The sequence below is a fragment of the Protopterus annectens genome, chromosome 8.part1 (assembly GCF_019279795.1).
Source record: "Protopterus annectens isolate FY-2018-M chromosome 8.part1, PAN1.0, whole genome shotgun sequence".
Lineage (NCBI taxonomy): Eukaryota > Metazoa > Chordata > Ceratodontiformes > Protopteridae > Protopterus > Protopterus annectens.
Window position 1 is genome coordinate 110,842,237 of NC_056742.1, and position 18,294 is coordinate 110,860,530.

At 36.7% G+C, this 18,294-nt stretch overlaps 1 protein-coding gene across 1 annotated transcript in view; it reads left to right on the plus strand.

The window, feature by feature from the left end:
* The window catches only part of TUBB3 (tubulin beta 3 class III), a 104,700-nt gene that overhangs the window by 54,407 nt on the left and 31,999 nt on the right, over window positions 1–18,294 (plus strand). Inside the window, exon 2 of the mRNA XM_044081730.1 lies at window positions 7,962–8,070. Coding sequence (XP_043937665.1) covers window positions 7,962–8,070 — 109 coding nt within the window. The remainder of the gene's footprint in view (window positions 1–7,961; window positions 8,071–18,294) is intronic.

Genomic DNA, 18,294 nt, shown 5'->3' on the forward strand with positions numbered 1-18,294 from the left:
TGCATCAGTGTTGCCCCATTCCCCCATTAAGTGGGGAAGTCATCACTCCATAAACATTCCTTCTATACCCTGATGAAGTACACCTGCATGGTAGGTTCTTTTATGAAACCAATACAGCTGTGACATTGTAGCCATTAGTTTGAAACCTTGTGCTATGACCCAGCACATCATATCGAAGGAATGTGTTGGTGCATGTACCCCTTAGTTTTGCATCTAGGCTATGCTATATATGACATAGTTTCCTTGATGCACTGTTTTCCATTATCTGTTTATGAAGTTTTGTTGTCTCAGTGTTTGCCTTAAAATATTTCTATTTATTATCTATAGACATTAGTAGTATTATGCTGTGACCATATCTATTTGCTCTGCTGTTCTCCAAAATAAATACAATGAAGACAGCAATCATTCCATTGTCTCCTTATCTTCAGATTCTGAAATCTGGTTGGTGGCTTTTCTCTGAGTTATTGCATGTGTATGTTAGACTATATATTTGGACTAGTATGTGTAATACTCTGTCTATGTCTCTGTAGCCAGTTTGTTGTTGCCTTAGTGATGCACAGAAACAAACAAGTATCTTAGTTGCAAATTCAGTTTTGCAAACCACAAAGAAGCAGGAACTATTAAAAAAGAATGTTTGGCAAAAACAAATCATTACGTACTCACTTGTCACATGAATTAGAGATGCAAATATGCAGGAAGTTAAAGAGAAGACAGTGGAGATTCTAGATTAAACTGCAAATTATTCTGTCTAGCATATTTTTTATAAAATTAAAGAAGAAGAAGAACACCAATCCTGTTTTGTTTGGATAAGTCAGTAATCCTTATTTTTGTCTTATGTCATTTATTGATAAATTATTTTTTTTCAGACTATAAGGGCAGGAGGCCAGCTGTCCCTGCAAAATATACTTCTGTAATTTCCCTTTTAAAATATTCTTAATCTTTGCTGCATATTGGATTTGTTTATTTTCTGACTCTGTACACTACTTTTGTAAGTTATGTGTAGGGCTGGTAAAATTTCACTGTTGTATTCTGGTCGCAACTCTTTTTTCTGAGATTGGTGAAAGACGTGCTTCTGAGTATGACTTTCGTATACCCATTCTCAGAAACCAAAACAATTATCCACATTATAGGATAGATGTAGCCTTGCTGAATGCAAGACTCCTTTCACTGAAACACAAAAAATGTCTTTTTTTGTGGGGAGATAAATCTTCCATGCCAGTGATGCAGGGGGCTGTACCTCTGCAGCCCCCTTACTTAAAATAATTGACTCCAGGGTTATTACATCTCAGGATAAAGGTACTTATCACCACCTCCCAGAACCTTTTGCTAACGATCACAATAGTGTAAATGCTGCTGATCCTTTGATAGACTTGTCAGCAGATTTTATCAGTGTGTAACAGTTCATTATTTAGCTAGTAAAAAAAGCAACCTCAGAAAATTTCACCTCCTCACAGCACTGTATACACTTACCCTTTAGGCTGATGAAACTTCTCTCATTCATCCATGTATTTAATAATTTCTGAATCCTTTTAACAGAGGAACAATTCCTTGCCTATCAGTGTAATCCTATTTGTTTTTATTACATTTTTCATTTCATCCTTTTTATTTGCATCTCATTGAAATGTTGAACTACTGCATCTTCTTTGTGTGTTTAAGAGAGAGAGTGAGTGTGTGTGTGTGTGTGTGTGTGTGTGTGTGTGTGTGTGTGTGTGTGTGTGTGTGTGTGTGTGTGTGTGTGTGTGTGTGTGTGTGTTTAAGAGAGACAGAGATATGGAGATCCTTATTTTACCTTTGCAGTTTCAGATAAGGCACTATAATAAACGTAGTTATCTTTCATTTGCCACTCTTCTGTTCCTTATGTAGTCTGTTTTTTTTTTTTTTTTTTTGGTTTGTTTTACTTCACTGTTTTTCTTCTGTTTTCTAAACTGTGGAATTCACCTTTTGTATCTGATTCCTACACAGTCTCCATGTTTTACATTTCCCAGCTTTTCCTGCATACTTTGTTTTCACAACACGTTCTGCTATCTGAAATGATTGCATCTGCACAGATTTTCTGCTTTTATTAATACATGCAACAGGGGTGAGAGTATATTAAACAGATAAACATTATTGCACAGTAGCACTCTAACTCTTCCTTGTCAGTTGATTGAATAGAGTGTTTATAGCGGTGGAAAATCTGTGAATGTAACATAATCATCACTGTAAAAAATCTGTTTGGCTAACCCATCTTAATTGAAACCTTCTGCCATTAGAGTTTTGTTACTGACAGCAGTATATAACATTATTTTGAAATGTCATTGTACCAGCATAGCAAGAAGGGGGAAAACTGGACCTCGAAATACCCTTTTTCATATTGCTAATATTTAAAAACTAATAAGTCATAGGGGAATGAGCTGCAGCATTCCATATGCATCTCCTTGTTCATGCATAGTGCATTACTGGTTCATCTCTGCAAACTCATTTCATTAAAATGCAGAGAAAACTGCTGATATCTTCCTTAGTGAATGCTTTAACACCCTCCTGATCTACAGTCATCTCATAGTACTGCATTCATGCAGCACTAAAATATGAATTCAAGTATCTTGGGCAGGATTAGAACCTACAGCCTACTGAATTTACTGCCATTAAAGACAAGTGTACATACTGCTACACCTCTGACACTACCAAAACACAGAGACATTTAAAAGAATTTAAAAGTGTATAAGAGGAACATTATGAGTATCTCTTAGTTTATTCTTTGTTAACAGCTGAACTCCTTCTGCTGTTGATGTAAGCCTCTTCCTAATGGGGGATAATCAGAGTAAGCATGGGTAGAACAGTACCATGCATTAGTAATATTTGCTGTTGTTTTCTTATTTTTCATTTAGTTTTATAGTAGCCCATAACTGGTAAATTTTGAGACAGAGATATTTGCATTTAGAGTAATTTTCAGAGCTATGCATTGTGCTTGATACATGTGAATTGTACATTATTTTCTCTGTCTAATGCAAGTTTTTCCAGTACTAACTTTTTTTTTATTTTAGTCTTTGGATATCTCCATGTGCATTCTGTTTATTGTACTTTCATTTGCCTGTTTCCCCATTTTCTAGTTAATTACATCAATGACTGTTGAGTGGTCCAGAGCATCAGTGGGAGATGGACATTGATCAAGAGTAAATCTGGAAGGAAAATCCAGAATGTGTGGCTCATGAATTATTTATTGAATTGAATTATCTGCATTCTTCTTTTAGCCTGTGAGCAGTTCTGTTGCTCTTCATGAGCTCCTCAATGGGGTTACCCTACGGGATGCTGAAGACTGAACTCTTGGGCTTCAGCTACCTGTGGTTCAACTGACCAATGAGTGGAGCCAAGGGAATCATTATCAGTGAGTTGTATCAGCAGTGATGCCCTTTTTATGGGAATTTCACCCATTTTTGAGTTGGTGTGACAGTGGAGTTGATATATATAAAATTCAGTGGGTGCAGGGGGAGGCTTGCCACGCCACTCCCACAAAAACACATAAAGTGTTTTTTCGGCCATTTTTTTCAGCGAATGCAATTTGTGGATTCCAGTCCTGAGTGCATTCAGTTTCATCCACTCATAGTGGAAGCATAGGCTACATTTGGTAGGCTGTAAAGTTGTTGGCTCTAGATGATTATTTTTCTTGTATGTATGTAATTCAGATCTGCTTGTTCTTATCTGTCCTGATGTGTAAGATGTATTTGTACTCCTTCAAAAACCCATGTTTATTTGCACAATATCCCCCAGTGCTTGCACCCATAGACTTCAGTGTGGACTACTGTCTTTGTTAGGATATTTGCTCTGCCTTCATAAGTACTATGACCTGTTCTTACCTTCAAGTCCTCAGGCAATTACAGTGTAAAATCTGTTGTTATTTTTTACAGGTTAATGCTGTAGCTACTGCATTAACTTTAAGAACATCATCACATATGAGTTAGGAAAATGGCTTTGTGTTATGCCAAAAACATGAAATTAATTTAGAAGAAAAAGACACCTTGGATACATTCCATGAAGTACTGACAGACAGATGGTATAAGAGGTGTAACTAAAGTGTATATCCTTGATTGATGTGTCTGATTTTCCTCTGGTTATACAATTACTGTATATTTTTTGTGATGCTAATGCATCCTTAAATCATACAAGTGCTACCATTTTTTTTCTTCTTTTTTACATTGTCAGTTTTTCTGGGTCATGGTTGAAAAAGACTCTTTTAGATCTGTCACTTATGTTCATTGGCTCAGAGATAAGTGGAAGGCAATTAGACCATTACAAGCCAGTAAAGAATACTCAAATGTTCCCTGCAGCCGCAAAGAGGAAAATAAAAGATAGACTTGGGGGAGGGATATGGGGCCACTCTTAGCATGTTATCTAATACAAAATAAAGTAAAACATTTGTTCAGGGGCCAGACTAAGAGACAATGTTTAATTCATGTAATGAAATGATGAGTGAGTAAAAGTAGGAACCGAAGTACAACAAATGAAAAATCCAGTTTGTCTACTTTCATGGACTTTCAGGTCTCTCATCCCTTTTTCCACACATAAACCACTTTTGAAACCAGCAGTCTGAGTGGGAACATGACAAGTCACTGGTAATTTATATTTGCCTGATTAAGGTTTCGTCGCACTAGAATTCAGTGACTATGTATACCTCTGGCATGGGAGGGTTTATATAATTATTTAGTACTTTTAACAGTAAAGGGTGAATGAAGCACCAACAAGGAACAGTATTTACCTATGAGAGAATGCGTTTGAAAATAATACGACGTAAGCTGGAAGGCGCTGAGACAAATGCAAGCTATTCTTTTTTCCTGAAATGATTAAATTAATGGATCTCACGTGACATTAGTGTACACCAGAAACATACTATTTCATGGTGCATAGTAATGTTCTTAGCAAAAAAAGTAATAACATTCATTCATTCAAATCAGTCATAGTAAACTTCAGATGACTACTGACCCCAAGATTACTTCCTTTTAATGGATGTTATCCTAAACTGCTGCTTTCATAAAATCAGTAATCTTTTTTTTCCTCTCTAGTACACCTTGAGCACTCATCCTGGATTAACTTCATCTCCCTTACTTCTACCGAATGCCACCACCAACATCATCTACACTTCTTCATAACTTCAAGATTGCTACCTTCCATCAGGCGTGAGCCATTTTCCTGTATGAAATATGCAGAGGCTCTATGTGACATATAACCATAAGACCTCTACTCACATTAACCAGAAGTGAAATAAATTGCTATTAATAAAATAACGTGCATTTATATATTTATTTGATGAGTCACTTTTGTTTGGTGACCAGAAGGTTCAGCAACTGAGAACTCATTTATAATGAAGGCCCAGGTTGACAAGTTCCAGAAATGCAGTCATGATAAAGAAGCTACTGGCATCATAGATTCAAAGAATTTGTAGGCAGTTTACCAATTAACACTAACAAACCAGAGGTGTCATTTATAGATATTGTTATACAGAGCTGATTACAAGAAAACCTAAGCCTATAAACTGAGCTAGATTTCTAGCATTAAATATGCATAATAAAAGTCATCATGAAAGAAATCACAATGCGTATGAGGTTAATGTGATAATATTCAGTAGAAGCAACAGAAATGTGTGCACTGAATATGATCTTACAGGCATATTCTACTACAATGACACTATATTCAAATACAAAAGGAAGAGGAGAAGAGTCCATACCTCTCAACCTCTTAGAACAAGAAATCTGGACAAAGCCATAAATAATGCGGAGACACAAAGGCCCAAACATAGGGACACTTTTTACATATTGCTCTTAAAACTTAGAAAGTAGATAGAACAGGTTTTGCATTAGCATGACTTTTCTGAAGGCTATGAAGTCTGAAACTCAAATGACTGTCATTATTTTCTGACTGCAACCCTCAATAATTTGCCAATGATTTTCCAGAAAACCACAATTTTATGAGAAACAGACCAAAAATATGAGGCAAAAATTTGAACATTGTGTGAAAATCTGTACAGTTGAGAGGTTGTTGTTTCTTTCGGCTTTTTCCCGGTTAGGGGTCGCCACAGCTAATGATTGGCAGTAGACTTTTATGTGCCGAGTTGCCAGCCCTGACACACAACCTTCAATAAAGGAACGCCCAGTCATGCATGTCTCCACACAGAAGACGCTCTAGCTGAGAATCGAACAGGACAACTTCTTACTGTGAGGTGACAACGCTACCGCAGCACCACCACCGCAGTATATTATACAAAGGAAAATGAGTGGGAAGAAAGTGGTGCTATAAAGTATCAGTGGAAGGGGACTCTCATCTTCAGAAAGCTAGAACGTTGCACATTCCAAACCTCTACAAACATTGCTTCATTGGTAATTCAGACAAAAGTTCAGGCAAAACATTCAGGCTTATCTCAGATAAGAATATTATGAACAAGTTGTAGTCAGAAATAATGAGCTATCATGCTTAAAGTGACATCAGAGTTGTTATTTTCAGAGCCCTAAATACAAGCTACCTGGATCAGTGCCATCACAGAAATAATTCACAGCAGAAAAAATGAGATAACAGCCACATTACTTTATAGTGGACTCCATCCACACACACACACACACACACACACACACACACACACACACACACACACACACATATATATATATAGAGAGAGAGCAATAGGAAATAAAGATGAAAGAAGCTGTACTAGTTCATCATATGTCAACGAGATAGCCAAACATATCCCAATTACAATTCCTACCAGATGATGGGGAGGATATCCATAGTTAATATTACATTCAATGTTAACTTTACTGTTGCAAGTTTTACATGCCAGAAAAGCAGCACACTGTGACTCCATAGTCTCATCTGTGAGCTCCTTACAAGATGTTCATAAATATAGCCTATAACCATAAAAAGTGAATGTTAAACATCTCTTGATCTGCTTAACCCTGCTACTGTCTTCATTTAAGCAACATGGTCATGGTGCCTTAGCAACATGTCGGTCTTTTGCATGTGTTTTCACAGTCTTATTAGTTTAACAGACAAGGCAAGCTATATATACTCAGTAAAAGTGATTTGGATCATACTGCTTCAGAAAATGCAAAAAAAAAATGGAAATAATTTATTTTTATCCTGGGCAAGCAAAACAAAATTTTACATCTCCATACTGCTCTGTCTGGATATGTTAGGACAGTGAGAGTGTCTGATCAGCTTACATTTGTATGACAATTATACTAGGTTTTCAACAGAGAACTGAACATGAACTCAAACCATAAGGAGAACCTACTCACATGACCCAACTAAAACTGGATCTCCAGCGCCAATATGGAGAAACTGTGAAACGTCTTTAGTCAAAGCCCGTAATTTCACTAGCATCATTTGATTCATTTACTAATTGTTTACCACCCTCAGTAGAACATCACAGCTCATTAGGCAGAGATTACATAGTGCATCATTTATATTAAATCCTCGTCTGTGTCTTTGGTAATCAATCATTATTCCCAACTTGGTGTCCATATCTAGTGTCACGTGTAAGTGGTTACAGTTGATGTTCTAGATCCAATGTAAGTAGACATTTGCAGTTTATTAACAAAATGTGGAATAAATAATTGTTGGTTGTAAATGACCAGCCACTTGTAGTGTAAGTAACAGAGTAATGAGCACCGAAAAAAAAACATACATCAAATCAGTCTATTATCATTTTGTTTCCTTTTCTTAATTCTTGAACTTTATAGGTGGAGGTTTCATTTGCACATTCACATAACATCCCCCTTACATCCATTTTAGTTACTTCTGAACACTCAACTGTCTGTACACATCTGTTTTGATTAGTACTAGTTCAACAAACTATGTGATAATGTAAGGAACTGCAATACAGTGCAGATGTTTCTGTATGTCTCTGTATTTGATACTAATTCCTAGAAATGAAACCTCTTACATTTCTAGTGTCATACTCAAAACCTAATGTTATCCTTCTCCGTTGTTTACAGTTCTGGGAAGTAATCAGTGATGAACATGGAATTGATCCCACTGGCAACTACGTCGGTGACTCAGACCTACAGCTGGAGCGAATCAGTGTCTATTATAATGAAGCTTCATGTAAGTAACCAGTAAAAGTAATTATCTGGGTTCCTATTTGTAGTTTAAATTAGCTGCATTATTTTTGAATAGAGTCAAAGGAATATTTAAAGAAATATCTTTTCTTGCAAATAATTGTTATTGGTGGAATGGATGGCCAGAAAGGGTTGGTCTGTATGAAATCAATGTAAGATTCTGTTGATAGTGGAACAAAAACATTAGCTTAGCACAAAAGGAGAAAGGCATGACAGAACAAGAGGGTCTTCTATGTATGTTTCATCATTCAATTTATTTAGAATGAATAAGAATAAACTGAAATGGTGGGCCTTTAATGTCAAGAGGTTCTGGACTGGTTCAAAAAAAAAAAAAAACAGACCACATGTAATTACCATGACAAAGAAAAAATGGAAATATTATGTTCCTCTCCCTTATTCCCACTGAATACCAACACAATCATCAACTCTTCTTACTCATAACGTCTAGACTACCACCTTCAACAAATGAGAGACGTTTTCAACTTGTACAAGATTACTGCAAACTGAAATAAGTGGCTGTGTTAGCATCTGATTCATTTTTACAATTTCTCCAGTTTACATTTATAGTCACGGATGTCAGCTGTGACTGCATTTGACTATTTTTAACTTGATTGTTTCAAAATGCGTACCCAGCAGCTGTTTCATTTCATGTAGCCATAGCTTAAAAGGTACAGACATCCTTATACCCCACTGCAAGCATTCTCATGTAGGTGGTCATTACATATATATTAGCTTACAATCATTCATCCATCCATCCATCCATTTATTTTCAGTACTTGCTTTATCCATTTCAAGGGTTCAGGGAGCCAAGCCTGTTCCAGCAGGTACAGGGCGTAACATAGAAACCATGTCTATGAAGCACATTAATCCAATAAATGTAGACTATTCCATACAGATATAACTGCCTTAAGAACTGCTTCTATTTTTATGTATTTATTTAGTGTTTCATTTAAATAAATACTTTTCATTAAAGGTAATGCTCATTTGCACATATTATTTGTCATGTTATAATAAAATAGAAAATGTGCCGTGTTGAGTGTACATATTATTAGATTCCAATTACTAACGCCAAGGCAATTCAGTGAAACAACTGTTGATGAGATTATATACATGGTAAACATGCAGATTGAAGGTCACTGTCCAGTGCAAAACAGCAACAAGATGAGGCAGCAAATCAGACTAAAATTCCAGATAGATTCAGTCCTTTATACAATTCATGAGTGGGAAGACAGATAATAAGACTATCTGATACACCAGAGAGAGCAGTAACCGGTAACTGGTTAACCTGTTTAAAAGAAGTTGCTAGGGCAGAAAGCCAATGGTATGCAGTATTATTTAAGCAACGGTTAAAAAATAAAGGCCAAAAAGTGACAGCAGCCTCTACTGGGAGCCAGGTAAGAGCAAGATAGACCATTGCAGGTAAAAGAACACTCACAGAATAGGGCAGCAAAGAGGACCAAGAAAGAAAAATCTAGACTGGACTACAGTCAGATGAAGGTTCCGAAATGTGGATGACAGCGTGTGCCACATGAGTCTTTTAGACTGCATTGTGGTCTCAAGCTTTGAAGGGTAATGAAATGTAACAGAATGCTTATGTAGGTAAACAGAATGACTTAACCAGGAAGATATAGGCTTGTTGAAAATCATAGCCAGAGATGAACAGAATTTTCAAAGAAAGTTCCATAGGCAGTGATACCATAGACAGTAACAGTGGGAATATAAGTGGAGATGATAAGAACAACAACATTAGTTGAAAGGAAATCTCTACTGCAATGTAGTCACATAAATACATATGCTAAGTTTCTTTCTCCTTGTAAGCAGACATATGGGACAAAGTAGAAAACAAAACCTAAGGATTTGCCTAGATGTTGCCCAGGGCTTCAGATAGAGGGGTCCACAGTTGTGTAAAGTGTCTATTGTAGGGGAGTCATTTTACACAGTCACAGAAAGTCTGATCCAGAGTTGGCTTTAGGAGCAACAGGGAAGACCTCATTATTGGCTAATTTGTATTGCACCTTTTACCACTCCATCTAAAAGCACATTGCCATAGTAATTGCCTCTAACAGTCCATGCATCTCATTGGAGTAGATACCCCCATGCACTCTCACATGCACATGCAGACATTCATGCACACAAACCCTCATAGGCATCACTGACGCACTCTATTGCCCAGGGCTTCAGATAGAGGGGTCCACAGTTGTGTAAAGTGTCTATTGTAGGGGAGTCATTTTACACAGTCACAGAAAGTCTGATCCAGAGTTGGCTTTAGGAGCAACAGGGAAGACCTCATTATTGGCTAATTTGTATTGCACCTTTTACCACTCCATCTAAAAGCACATTGCCATAGTAATTGCCTCTAACAGTCCATGCATCTCATTGGAGTAGATACCCCCATGCACTCTCACATGCACATGCAGACATTCATGCACACAAACCCTCATAGGCATCACTGACGCACTCTATCATTCACCCCCCCACCCCCACCCCCACCCCCACATACACACACTCACACTCATACAACTCCTCTCCACCCTGGCCACACACACACACACACACACACACACACACACACACACACACACACACAGACACACACGCACACACATATCCACACTGTCTATCCCCAACCTAATTCTCCTACTGCAATCCAGGCAGACACACACAATCACACATATTCATCCTACTCAGCTTCATACCCCTGCAGACACACAGATACACCCCCCCCACCACCACCACCACCACCACCACCACCTCTCATCTGAACTTTGCTAAAAGCTACCTTCAACACAGCCTCTCCCACTGACTACAGTGGGTAACCGCACACAGCATTTTGGCCAAGTAAATTTTCTCATACATCCATTTTGATTTACACAGCCAAGCAATTCTCTGAATCATTGAGTAGTGCAAATCTGTAACTGCAGGCAATTTTGGTGGACAGCACAATGCTAATTAGCATTAGCTGCTCTTCAGGATTGTGTCATTATCTTTTAGCACAGCTGGCAGGATCACCTTCCTCTGTGATTCTTCTGCTCATGGAAAATTGCTGTGGTAGGGCAGTCTCTGAATCTAAAAGGGTTATCATGAGGGGTTGGCCACTCATATTAGAGCTTACCACTCACCATATGCCTTTCTGAATTCCATGGCTGATCTGGATTTCACTTAACAGTCTTCAAATAGTTTAAATTGAGTCAGTGTGATTGTGCTTCATGAGGATTCCCTGAACCAAGGTATAAGGTGCTTCACAGATGTGATGATGTGTATGCTTTCTAAATCAATAATACTGCTGTTACAAAGGTAATTTATTGCAAAAAAAAGTTTATTATAATCCTGTTTGTCTAAAGTATCACTACTCAGTCATAAAACAGAAACGATTGTTAAAGTGTTCTCAGTGACAAACCTTAAGGAAGTCTATAAACATTCTTTTTTAGACAAACAAATGTGAATACATAATATATTTCTTTGTAAAAGCTTTGTCAAAATCTTTCACTGCAGGTGTGATACAGTGTTTGATACAGCACAGGGAAATGAAGCTTGTTATTAATGATATATTTGTATACCATTTTGCATGTGTAGATACATGCAGCACATTAATATAATACCTCTTGTAATTAATATATTTGAAACTTATTGTAGCATTCTCCATTGTATCTGATACATAGTAGCACATAATCAGCAGACATCAAGATCATTGTTTTAATTTGTAAATTTTTGCTTACCCCCCCCCCCCCCCCACCTTGCAGATAAGCAGCTGCAGAAATCTTAAATCAGGAGTTCTAAATTTACTCCTGTCATCTCTTCTTAACAGTAATTATAGGGTCTAAACTCTTCTTGTGTTTGAATTTCAGTGGAAGGTGATATTTATGTAATGCCTTCCTATCCCCAGTGAGCAGCTTGCGGCAATGGAATAATTTAAGATGCAAGTAAAATAAGCTGCATGTTAATTTTTGTCTACTCAAATAACTGTATAGTAGATTTATTCAATGTATATATGACAGCTTTCATTTAGTAATATAAGTACACTTCTTGGCATACATGTCAGAGAAAAGAGACATAAAATGGCATGTTTGTACACAGTGCCCAGAGTCACATACCTTACTTGTCATTGTAGTTAGTTTGTTAGAATCAAACCATTTAAATAAAAAAAAATTGTCACGTCTGCCATACCATTTTCTACATTGTGATTTAGTGTCAAAAGAGGACATATATATGCTAATCTAAGATTTAAAGCAGGAGATGAAATCATACTGTGTTCTGTTCCCTTATTATTCTACATCTCCTTTCAGAGTAAGTGTGGAACTTTATAAATGATCTAAACCTGTATTATTTTAAGACTTCCTGTATTATTTCAGTTAGATGTTTAATTGTCAATTTTCTTGCTTTTTCTGTTATTCTAAAGCAGAGATCAAATAAAATGTGTCATATTTCAGCCACCCCACGTAATCACACAGCATGCCCTTCAGTTTTATAGTGAAGGAATGAACCATGTGACACAACATTAATTATAGGACTCAAACCATTCATATTCTCTCAGAAAATATATCAGCCTTTACTCCAGGTATCATAGTATCCTCCTTCAAATGATTTAATAACCATGCAGCTTATGTATTACATTATTCTCCCTTAGGATGAGCAACACTTGTTCCTACCTTCACATTTCCTAGATGCTGTTCCCTAAATGCCCCAAATTCATTGCATGTTTTAAGATTCCCACAGTTTTTGTTCTTTGAATCATTTACAAGATGTCTCAGCCTCCCTTGTGTAGCATAATCAGAGAAGAACAGCACATTGATAGACAGCAGTAAAAGGGCAAAATAGTGAGAAACAAGTGTGCAAAATGCATGCTTGCGACTAGCTTGAGGTCATATGGCACGGAGGAAATCATCTTTCCCTCAAGGCACAGTGTCTTTGTGGCTAAATTTGTTAAGTAAGGGGTGCAGGCGATGATTATATGAAGTGTATGACTCCCTACAGTAAATAGCAATGATCTTTTTAATATGTTTTATCCCCCTACTGCTTCTCCTCTATTAATTGCTCATTTGTTCACTTTATTTATTTATTTATTTATTTATTTATTTATTTATTTATTTATTTATTTATTTCATTTACAAGGGTAGAACACTGATCAGATTTGACCATTTGAAGTCTCAGCCCAGGTTACATACATAGTAATGAATGGAAAGCAGCATTATAGGTATAAGTATATTATAGAGCATAGTGATATGATATAATATAATGTAGATGGTAAATATACACATTTGCCTATGATAAAGGTGTCATAGGTGAGGTAAGTATGGTCTAGCCAAAAGAATGGGCATAGTATATACAAGTACGGAGGGATGTTATAGCAGTGAAGAGAGTAGAACTTGTAGAATACTAAGAACTGCAATAACAGGGCTAATAACATGAACAGTGGATATTAGATATATAGTAGGAAATGGATAGGGCAAATGGGAAGTAGTAGGTATGAGTTTATAAACTTGAGAAGTTAAGAGATTAAGCAGCCAAGGTTGTCTGAGAAGAATGTAATAGTGCAACCATGGCAGTTAGGTGACATGCAATTAATGCAACCACTGTAGTTTCCTTGTTAGGTCCTTAATATCCCATCCCCACCTTCCCCTTTGAGCATGTGCATGCCTGCACACACTTCACGAAGGCTACCATATGAACAAGGGTTTGCAAAACCAAGCAAGTCTTTGGCCCTAGTGCTGATGTTATGTGGCTGTCTCTACAATAGTTGTCAGCACTGAAATGGGTAAGAGCACCTCCCACCCCTCAATATAGATGATGCAGCATCAGCATCAGACTCCCATGCTCTCCTGCCTGGCTCATCCATAACCCAAGTCACTACTCAGTCTTGGGTCAGGGCTTCATCTCTGTATGCCACAGGGCCAGGCTAGAAGGATTTGTGGGAATGCCATTTCATAATTAGTGTGTTTTAGACTGACATTCACATGGACATCTTCTGCCTTAGCTCTCTGGACATGTAGAATAGTGCCCTTATTATTGATAGATCACTATGCCTGCTGCCATGGCATTCCTTTTTAGTTGTCTTTGCTTCCTCTGTAACACAGTGTTCCATCCTAAAAGTATCCTTTTATCATTACACTCTTTACCGTGATCATCTGTCTCAGTGTATATTGTTGTTTCCTTTTTAATAGTGACATTCTTCCTTTTGTTATAGTTTTGCAGTTACCTTGTATTTTGAAGTTACCTTCTACATGCTTTAAATTGTTTTTACATAAACTTATTTTTCTCCTCTTATCACCAGATAAGCAGTTCTTGTTGTAGTTTTTTCAGCAGCTTACATCCCTACATATTGAACAGCCTCACCTTCATTATAGTCTTACATTCTCATCTTAAATGGTTACTGTGCTTACACTGCTTCAAGCCTTTACATCAGGGTTTATTTCCTATATGACTCAATGCTTTCCTTATAGTTTTGTGTCACTAATAGTACAATGTTAACAAAGAACAAGAAAAAGAAGGTGACATCCAGTCTCCCATTCATGAAACTAGAACACAATGTTCAAAGCACCTTTTCTTTCATATGTCATAACATATACTAATGGATTTAGGTAATTGATCAAATTGATCAAATGTCAATGTCATCAAAAAGTTGACATGCCTTTGTGCATGATCCAAGGAATTACATGTTGACCATCTGTTTTGTCAACCAAAGCATTTTGACGTAACATAGGATTCCCGTACTAATTTATCTAAATCTGACATGTCACAGCCTTCTTCTGCTAGATAACTTTTTAATCCTTCCACCAGGTGGTGCAAACATCCAGAGCAGTACCATTCTATTCACCTGCCCCCCACATCCATCCTTTCTATGTAAAATCTTTTATTCACTTGCTGCAAATGGGAGTCAACTAACCATCATACTATAAAGTTGCCTGTAGTATGATGATAACAGTAACCACAGCCAAACTACAGTGAAGAGATAATTGTATCTTCTATCCAAAACCAAATCACCACCGACCACATTCTTGAACTGTATGTATATATATATATATATATATATATATATATATATATATATATATATATATATTACATATTTTCAGACTGTCATGAACTAATCAGCTGTCATCACTTGATGATTTCATATCTAGTCTTCTGTGCAGAGAAGAAACAGACAGCTGTTATACTGTTTAAAAAGAAGCTAGATGAGTGTTAAGAGATAATTTAAAGCAATTTTGTTTGAAAAATGGTCAGGACTATTAAATCTTGTAAATTAAACTGGATACCATAAAAAAACACTGAAGTAGGAAATTATCTGGGAAAGTCACTTGGGAAAGAAGTGTAAAATTGCATTAATGGAATGGAACTATTTACAGATAAATATGGTGTATTCTGCTGCATAACCTGTGCCATCATCAGAGGTGGCCCTGTTTTTTTTCTCTGTAGGTGAATAATGTGAGGGCTGAGTCTAAGCACACTTACAAGTAACTTAACCTTTTGTACTGATCAGTAAGAAATAAATCTGGGATATGACTGTTGTAATAGTTAACCTGAGCTAGGCGACAATGAGCTCCAAAATGTAGAAGATTTTTTATTGCTCTGAAAGAGATTTTCAGTGATGGATATACATACACATATATATATATATATATATATATATATATATGTATGTATATATATATATATATATATATATATATATATATATATATATACACACACACACACACACACACACACACACACACACACACACACATATATATATATATATATATATATATATATATATATATATATATATACAGAGAAAGAGAGAGGTGTACTAATAATGACCAAAAGACCCAAATCCCAATGTTTACAAAGTGAACACCAAAAGATGGACTTTGCAAATGCCGATACACTACTATGCCTCCACCAATTGACATTTTCAATGCGTGCAAAAACTTTAAAAACAAAAATAGTTTAAATCATCATTTTTGCAGGGAGACAAGCTCCCCTGTGCCCCCCCCCCCCATGCCTGTGCTAATTGTATATACTAACTCTGAGATCGCACAATCTCGGGAAAAGGGCAAATTTCCCTTCCTCAGGAACTGTGCAGTCACACACACACCTGTCAGTCATTTCTTTAGTAAACCGATGTCAACCAAAGGTAGAGTTCACCAAATTCAGGTGACTCATATATTTATATGGGTTCAATGTGTTTCATCATGTGTTTGTTACATCAAACATTTCATTAGTTCATTCTGTTTAAGCAAGTATTCCATATTGTGAAGCAACAAGGCCTGATCCATTAAACTGTATGCCCCAAATAGGTCTGCAGACAATGCTTCATCAATTTTTGATGAGTGTCTGATATCTACCCTATTACTGTTGTGATCACATACATTAGTCTGACTCTATTCTTATCCTGAACTCGTAGTCTATATTTACATTAGATCTCTTTGAACTACCTTCTGCAATATTTTGGAATGGAGAGACATGGAAGTAGGCATCTAAGTTCTGGAGCCCCCAGCTTTGAAGATAACAACTGTGGTGATTTTCCAAGAAGTAAGGACATGTGAAAATCAAACTGATATACAGATAATGTGAAATACATGCTTATTGATAACTTGTTCTGATAGGTGCAGAAACTTTGGTATTAGCCCATCTACCCTGATGCTGGCAGTTTCTTCAATTTTTCTTAACCTTGTTCATCCCATTCTGTTCTAGAGTAAAAGGTGTTAGATATAAGACTATCCCAACACATCAGGAAGGAAGACTATTGCCTGAGTTTGAAGGACTACATTTTGTAACTTAACCGGAAAGAGAATAGTGGTTATTTATGTCACAGAGGAGAAGGGACTACTGAAGATAGTTGTCTGCCTTTTCCTTCCCAGCACAGTAAGCTCTTCTCATACCTTTGCTTCTGTGATGGGATATGTTTACCTACCTCTGTTCCCACTAAACCTGTAAAACAACCCTAATTTCTGACATTTGTTTACTTAATCTCATTCTCATACTCACAAATCAAAGCTCATGAATGTACGTGAGAATGGGGACACAGACTGACCTGTAAACTGAGAGCTTTGCCCTCTGACATATCAGTCATTTTAGTAGCACAGTCCTGTAAAATGCCTGAAACACTGCCTCCAGTGCAACCATCCATAGTTCAATCTTCTGATCCTTAGTTGCTAACAAGATGCCAGGATATTTAAATTCCATCCACACTTTTTTGGGAGAGATCTTCCAGGGATTGCTCTGCAAACTATGCCACTGATAGCAATCTGGGATCATTAGTCAAAAAATACTGCTGCTTTGAGTTAGGATCAATATGACTCACCCAAATAAACGTCACCCAGAACAGCTGAAAAGCAGAGCTATGAACACTGGTTTCCCAAGACTTCATCACCTTCACTTTCAACCTATTGCCTGCCAGTGCTTTCATACCAACAGTAACTATATCCTGGCTAAAATCACTTTACATTCACAAACACAAGAGGTGATAATAATATACTTTTCTTGCTTTTATAGTAAAATGCCACCAGCCAGACTAATCTGGCACACCAAGTTCACAATCACTACACACTCTTCAAAACAGCCATTCAGGCCACTTACTTAGAGCAACTATAGCTAGCCAGTTTCTCTAAGGAAGGCAGATGCAACCAGTTTTATGCACTTACCTTTATATACGTCAATAAATCATAAGTTTTTGTGATAGAACAATGACACTTAATACTTAAACCCATTCGGTATTGAACAGCAGCAACATCAGGAGGTTGAGTAATTACCTTGCTTCATGAAGTCTAGGGCATGAAAACATTTTGCTGTTTTCCAAAATTCTCTATATGATTTGCAATATTTCATAAATTATTAAAGTTACAAAATGCAAAGTATGAAATCCTTTTTGTTTCATAATGGGCTATCTTGTGATGATCATTTTTATATTCAAGATTTTTGAAAGGAGTAGTATTTTATTTGTTATGGTCAGAAAGAAAAAGGGTTGTATGTTTGCAAGCTTGCAAGATAAACTCAAGGTATCAGTAGGAGATCTGTTTTCATGTTCAGGAGTAATATATGACAAAAGTATTGTTATTTTATGATATCATGCAGTCTATGCAATTTATGCATATAGTAGTGCCACAATATTTGCAAATAATAGTAATCTATAAAACTATATATTTTAGGTATAAGTCTATATGGCAGAATTGTGTGCCTTAATGTTGTGTATAATTTGGCACCATTTTTCCTGTAGGTCATACAG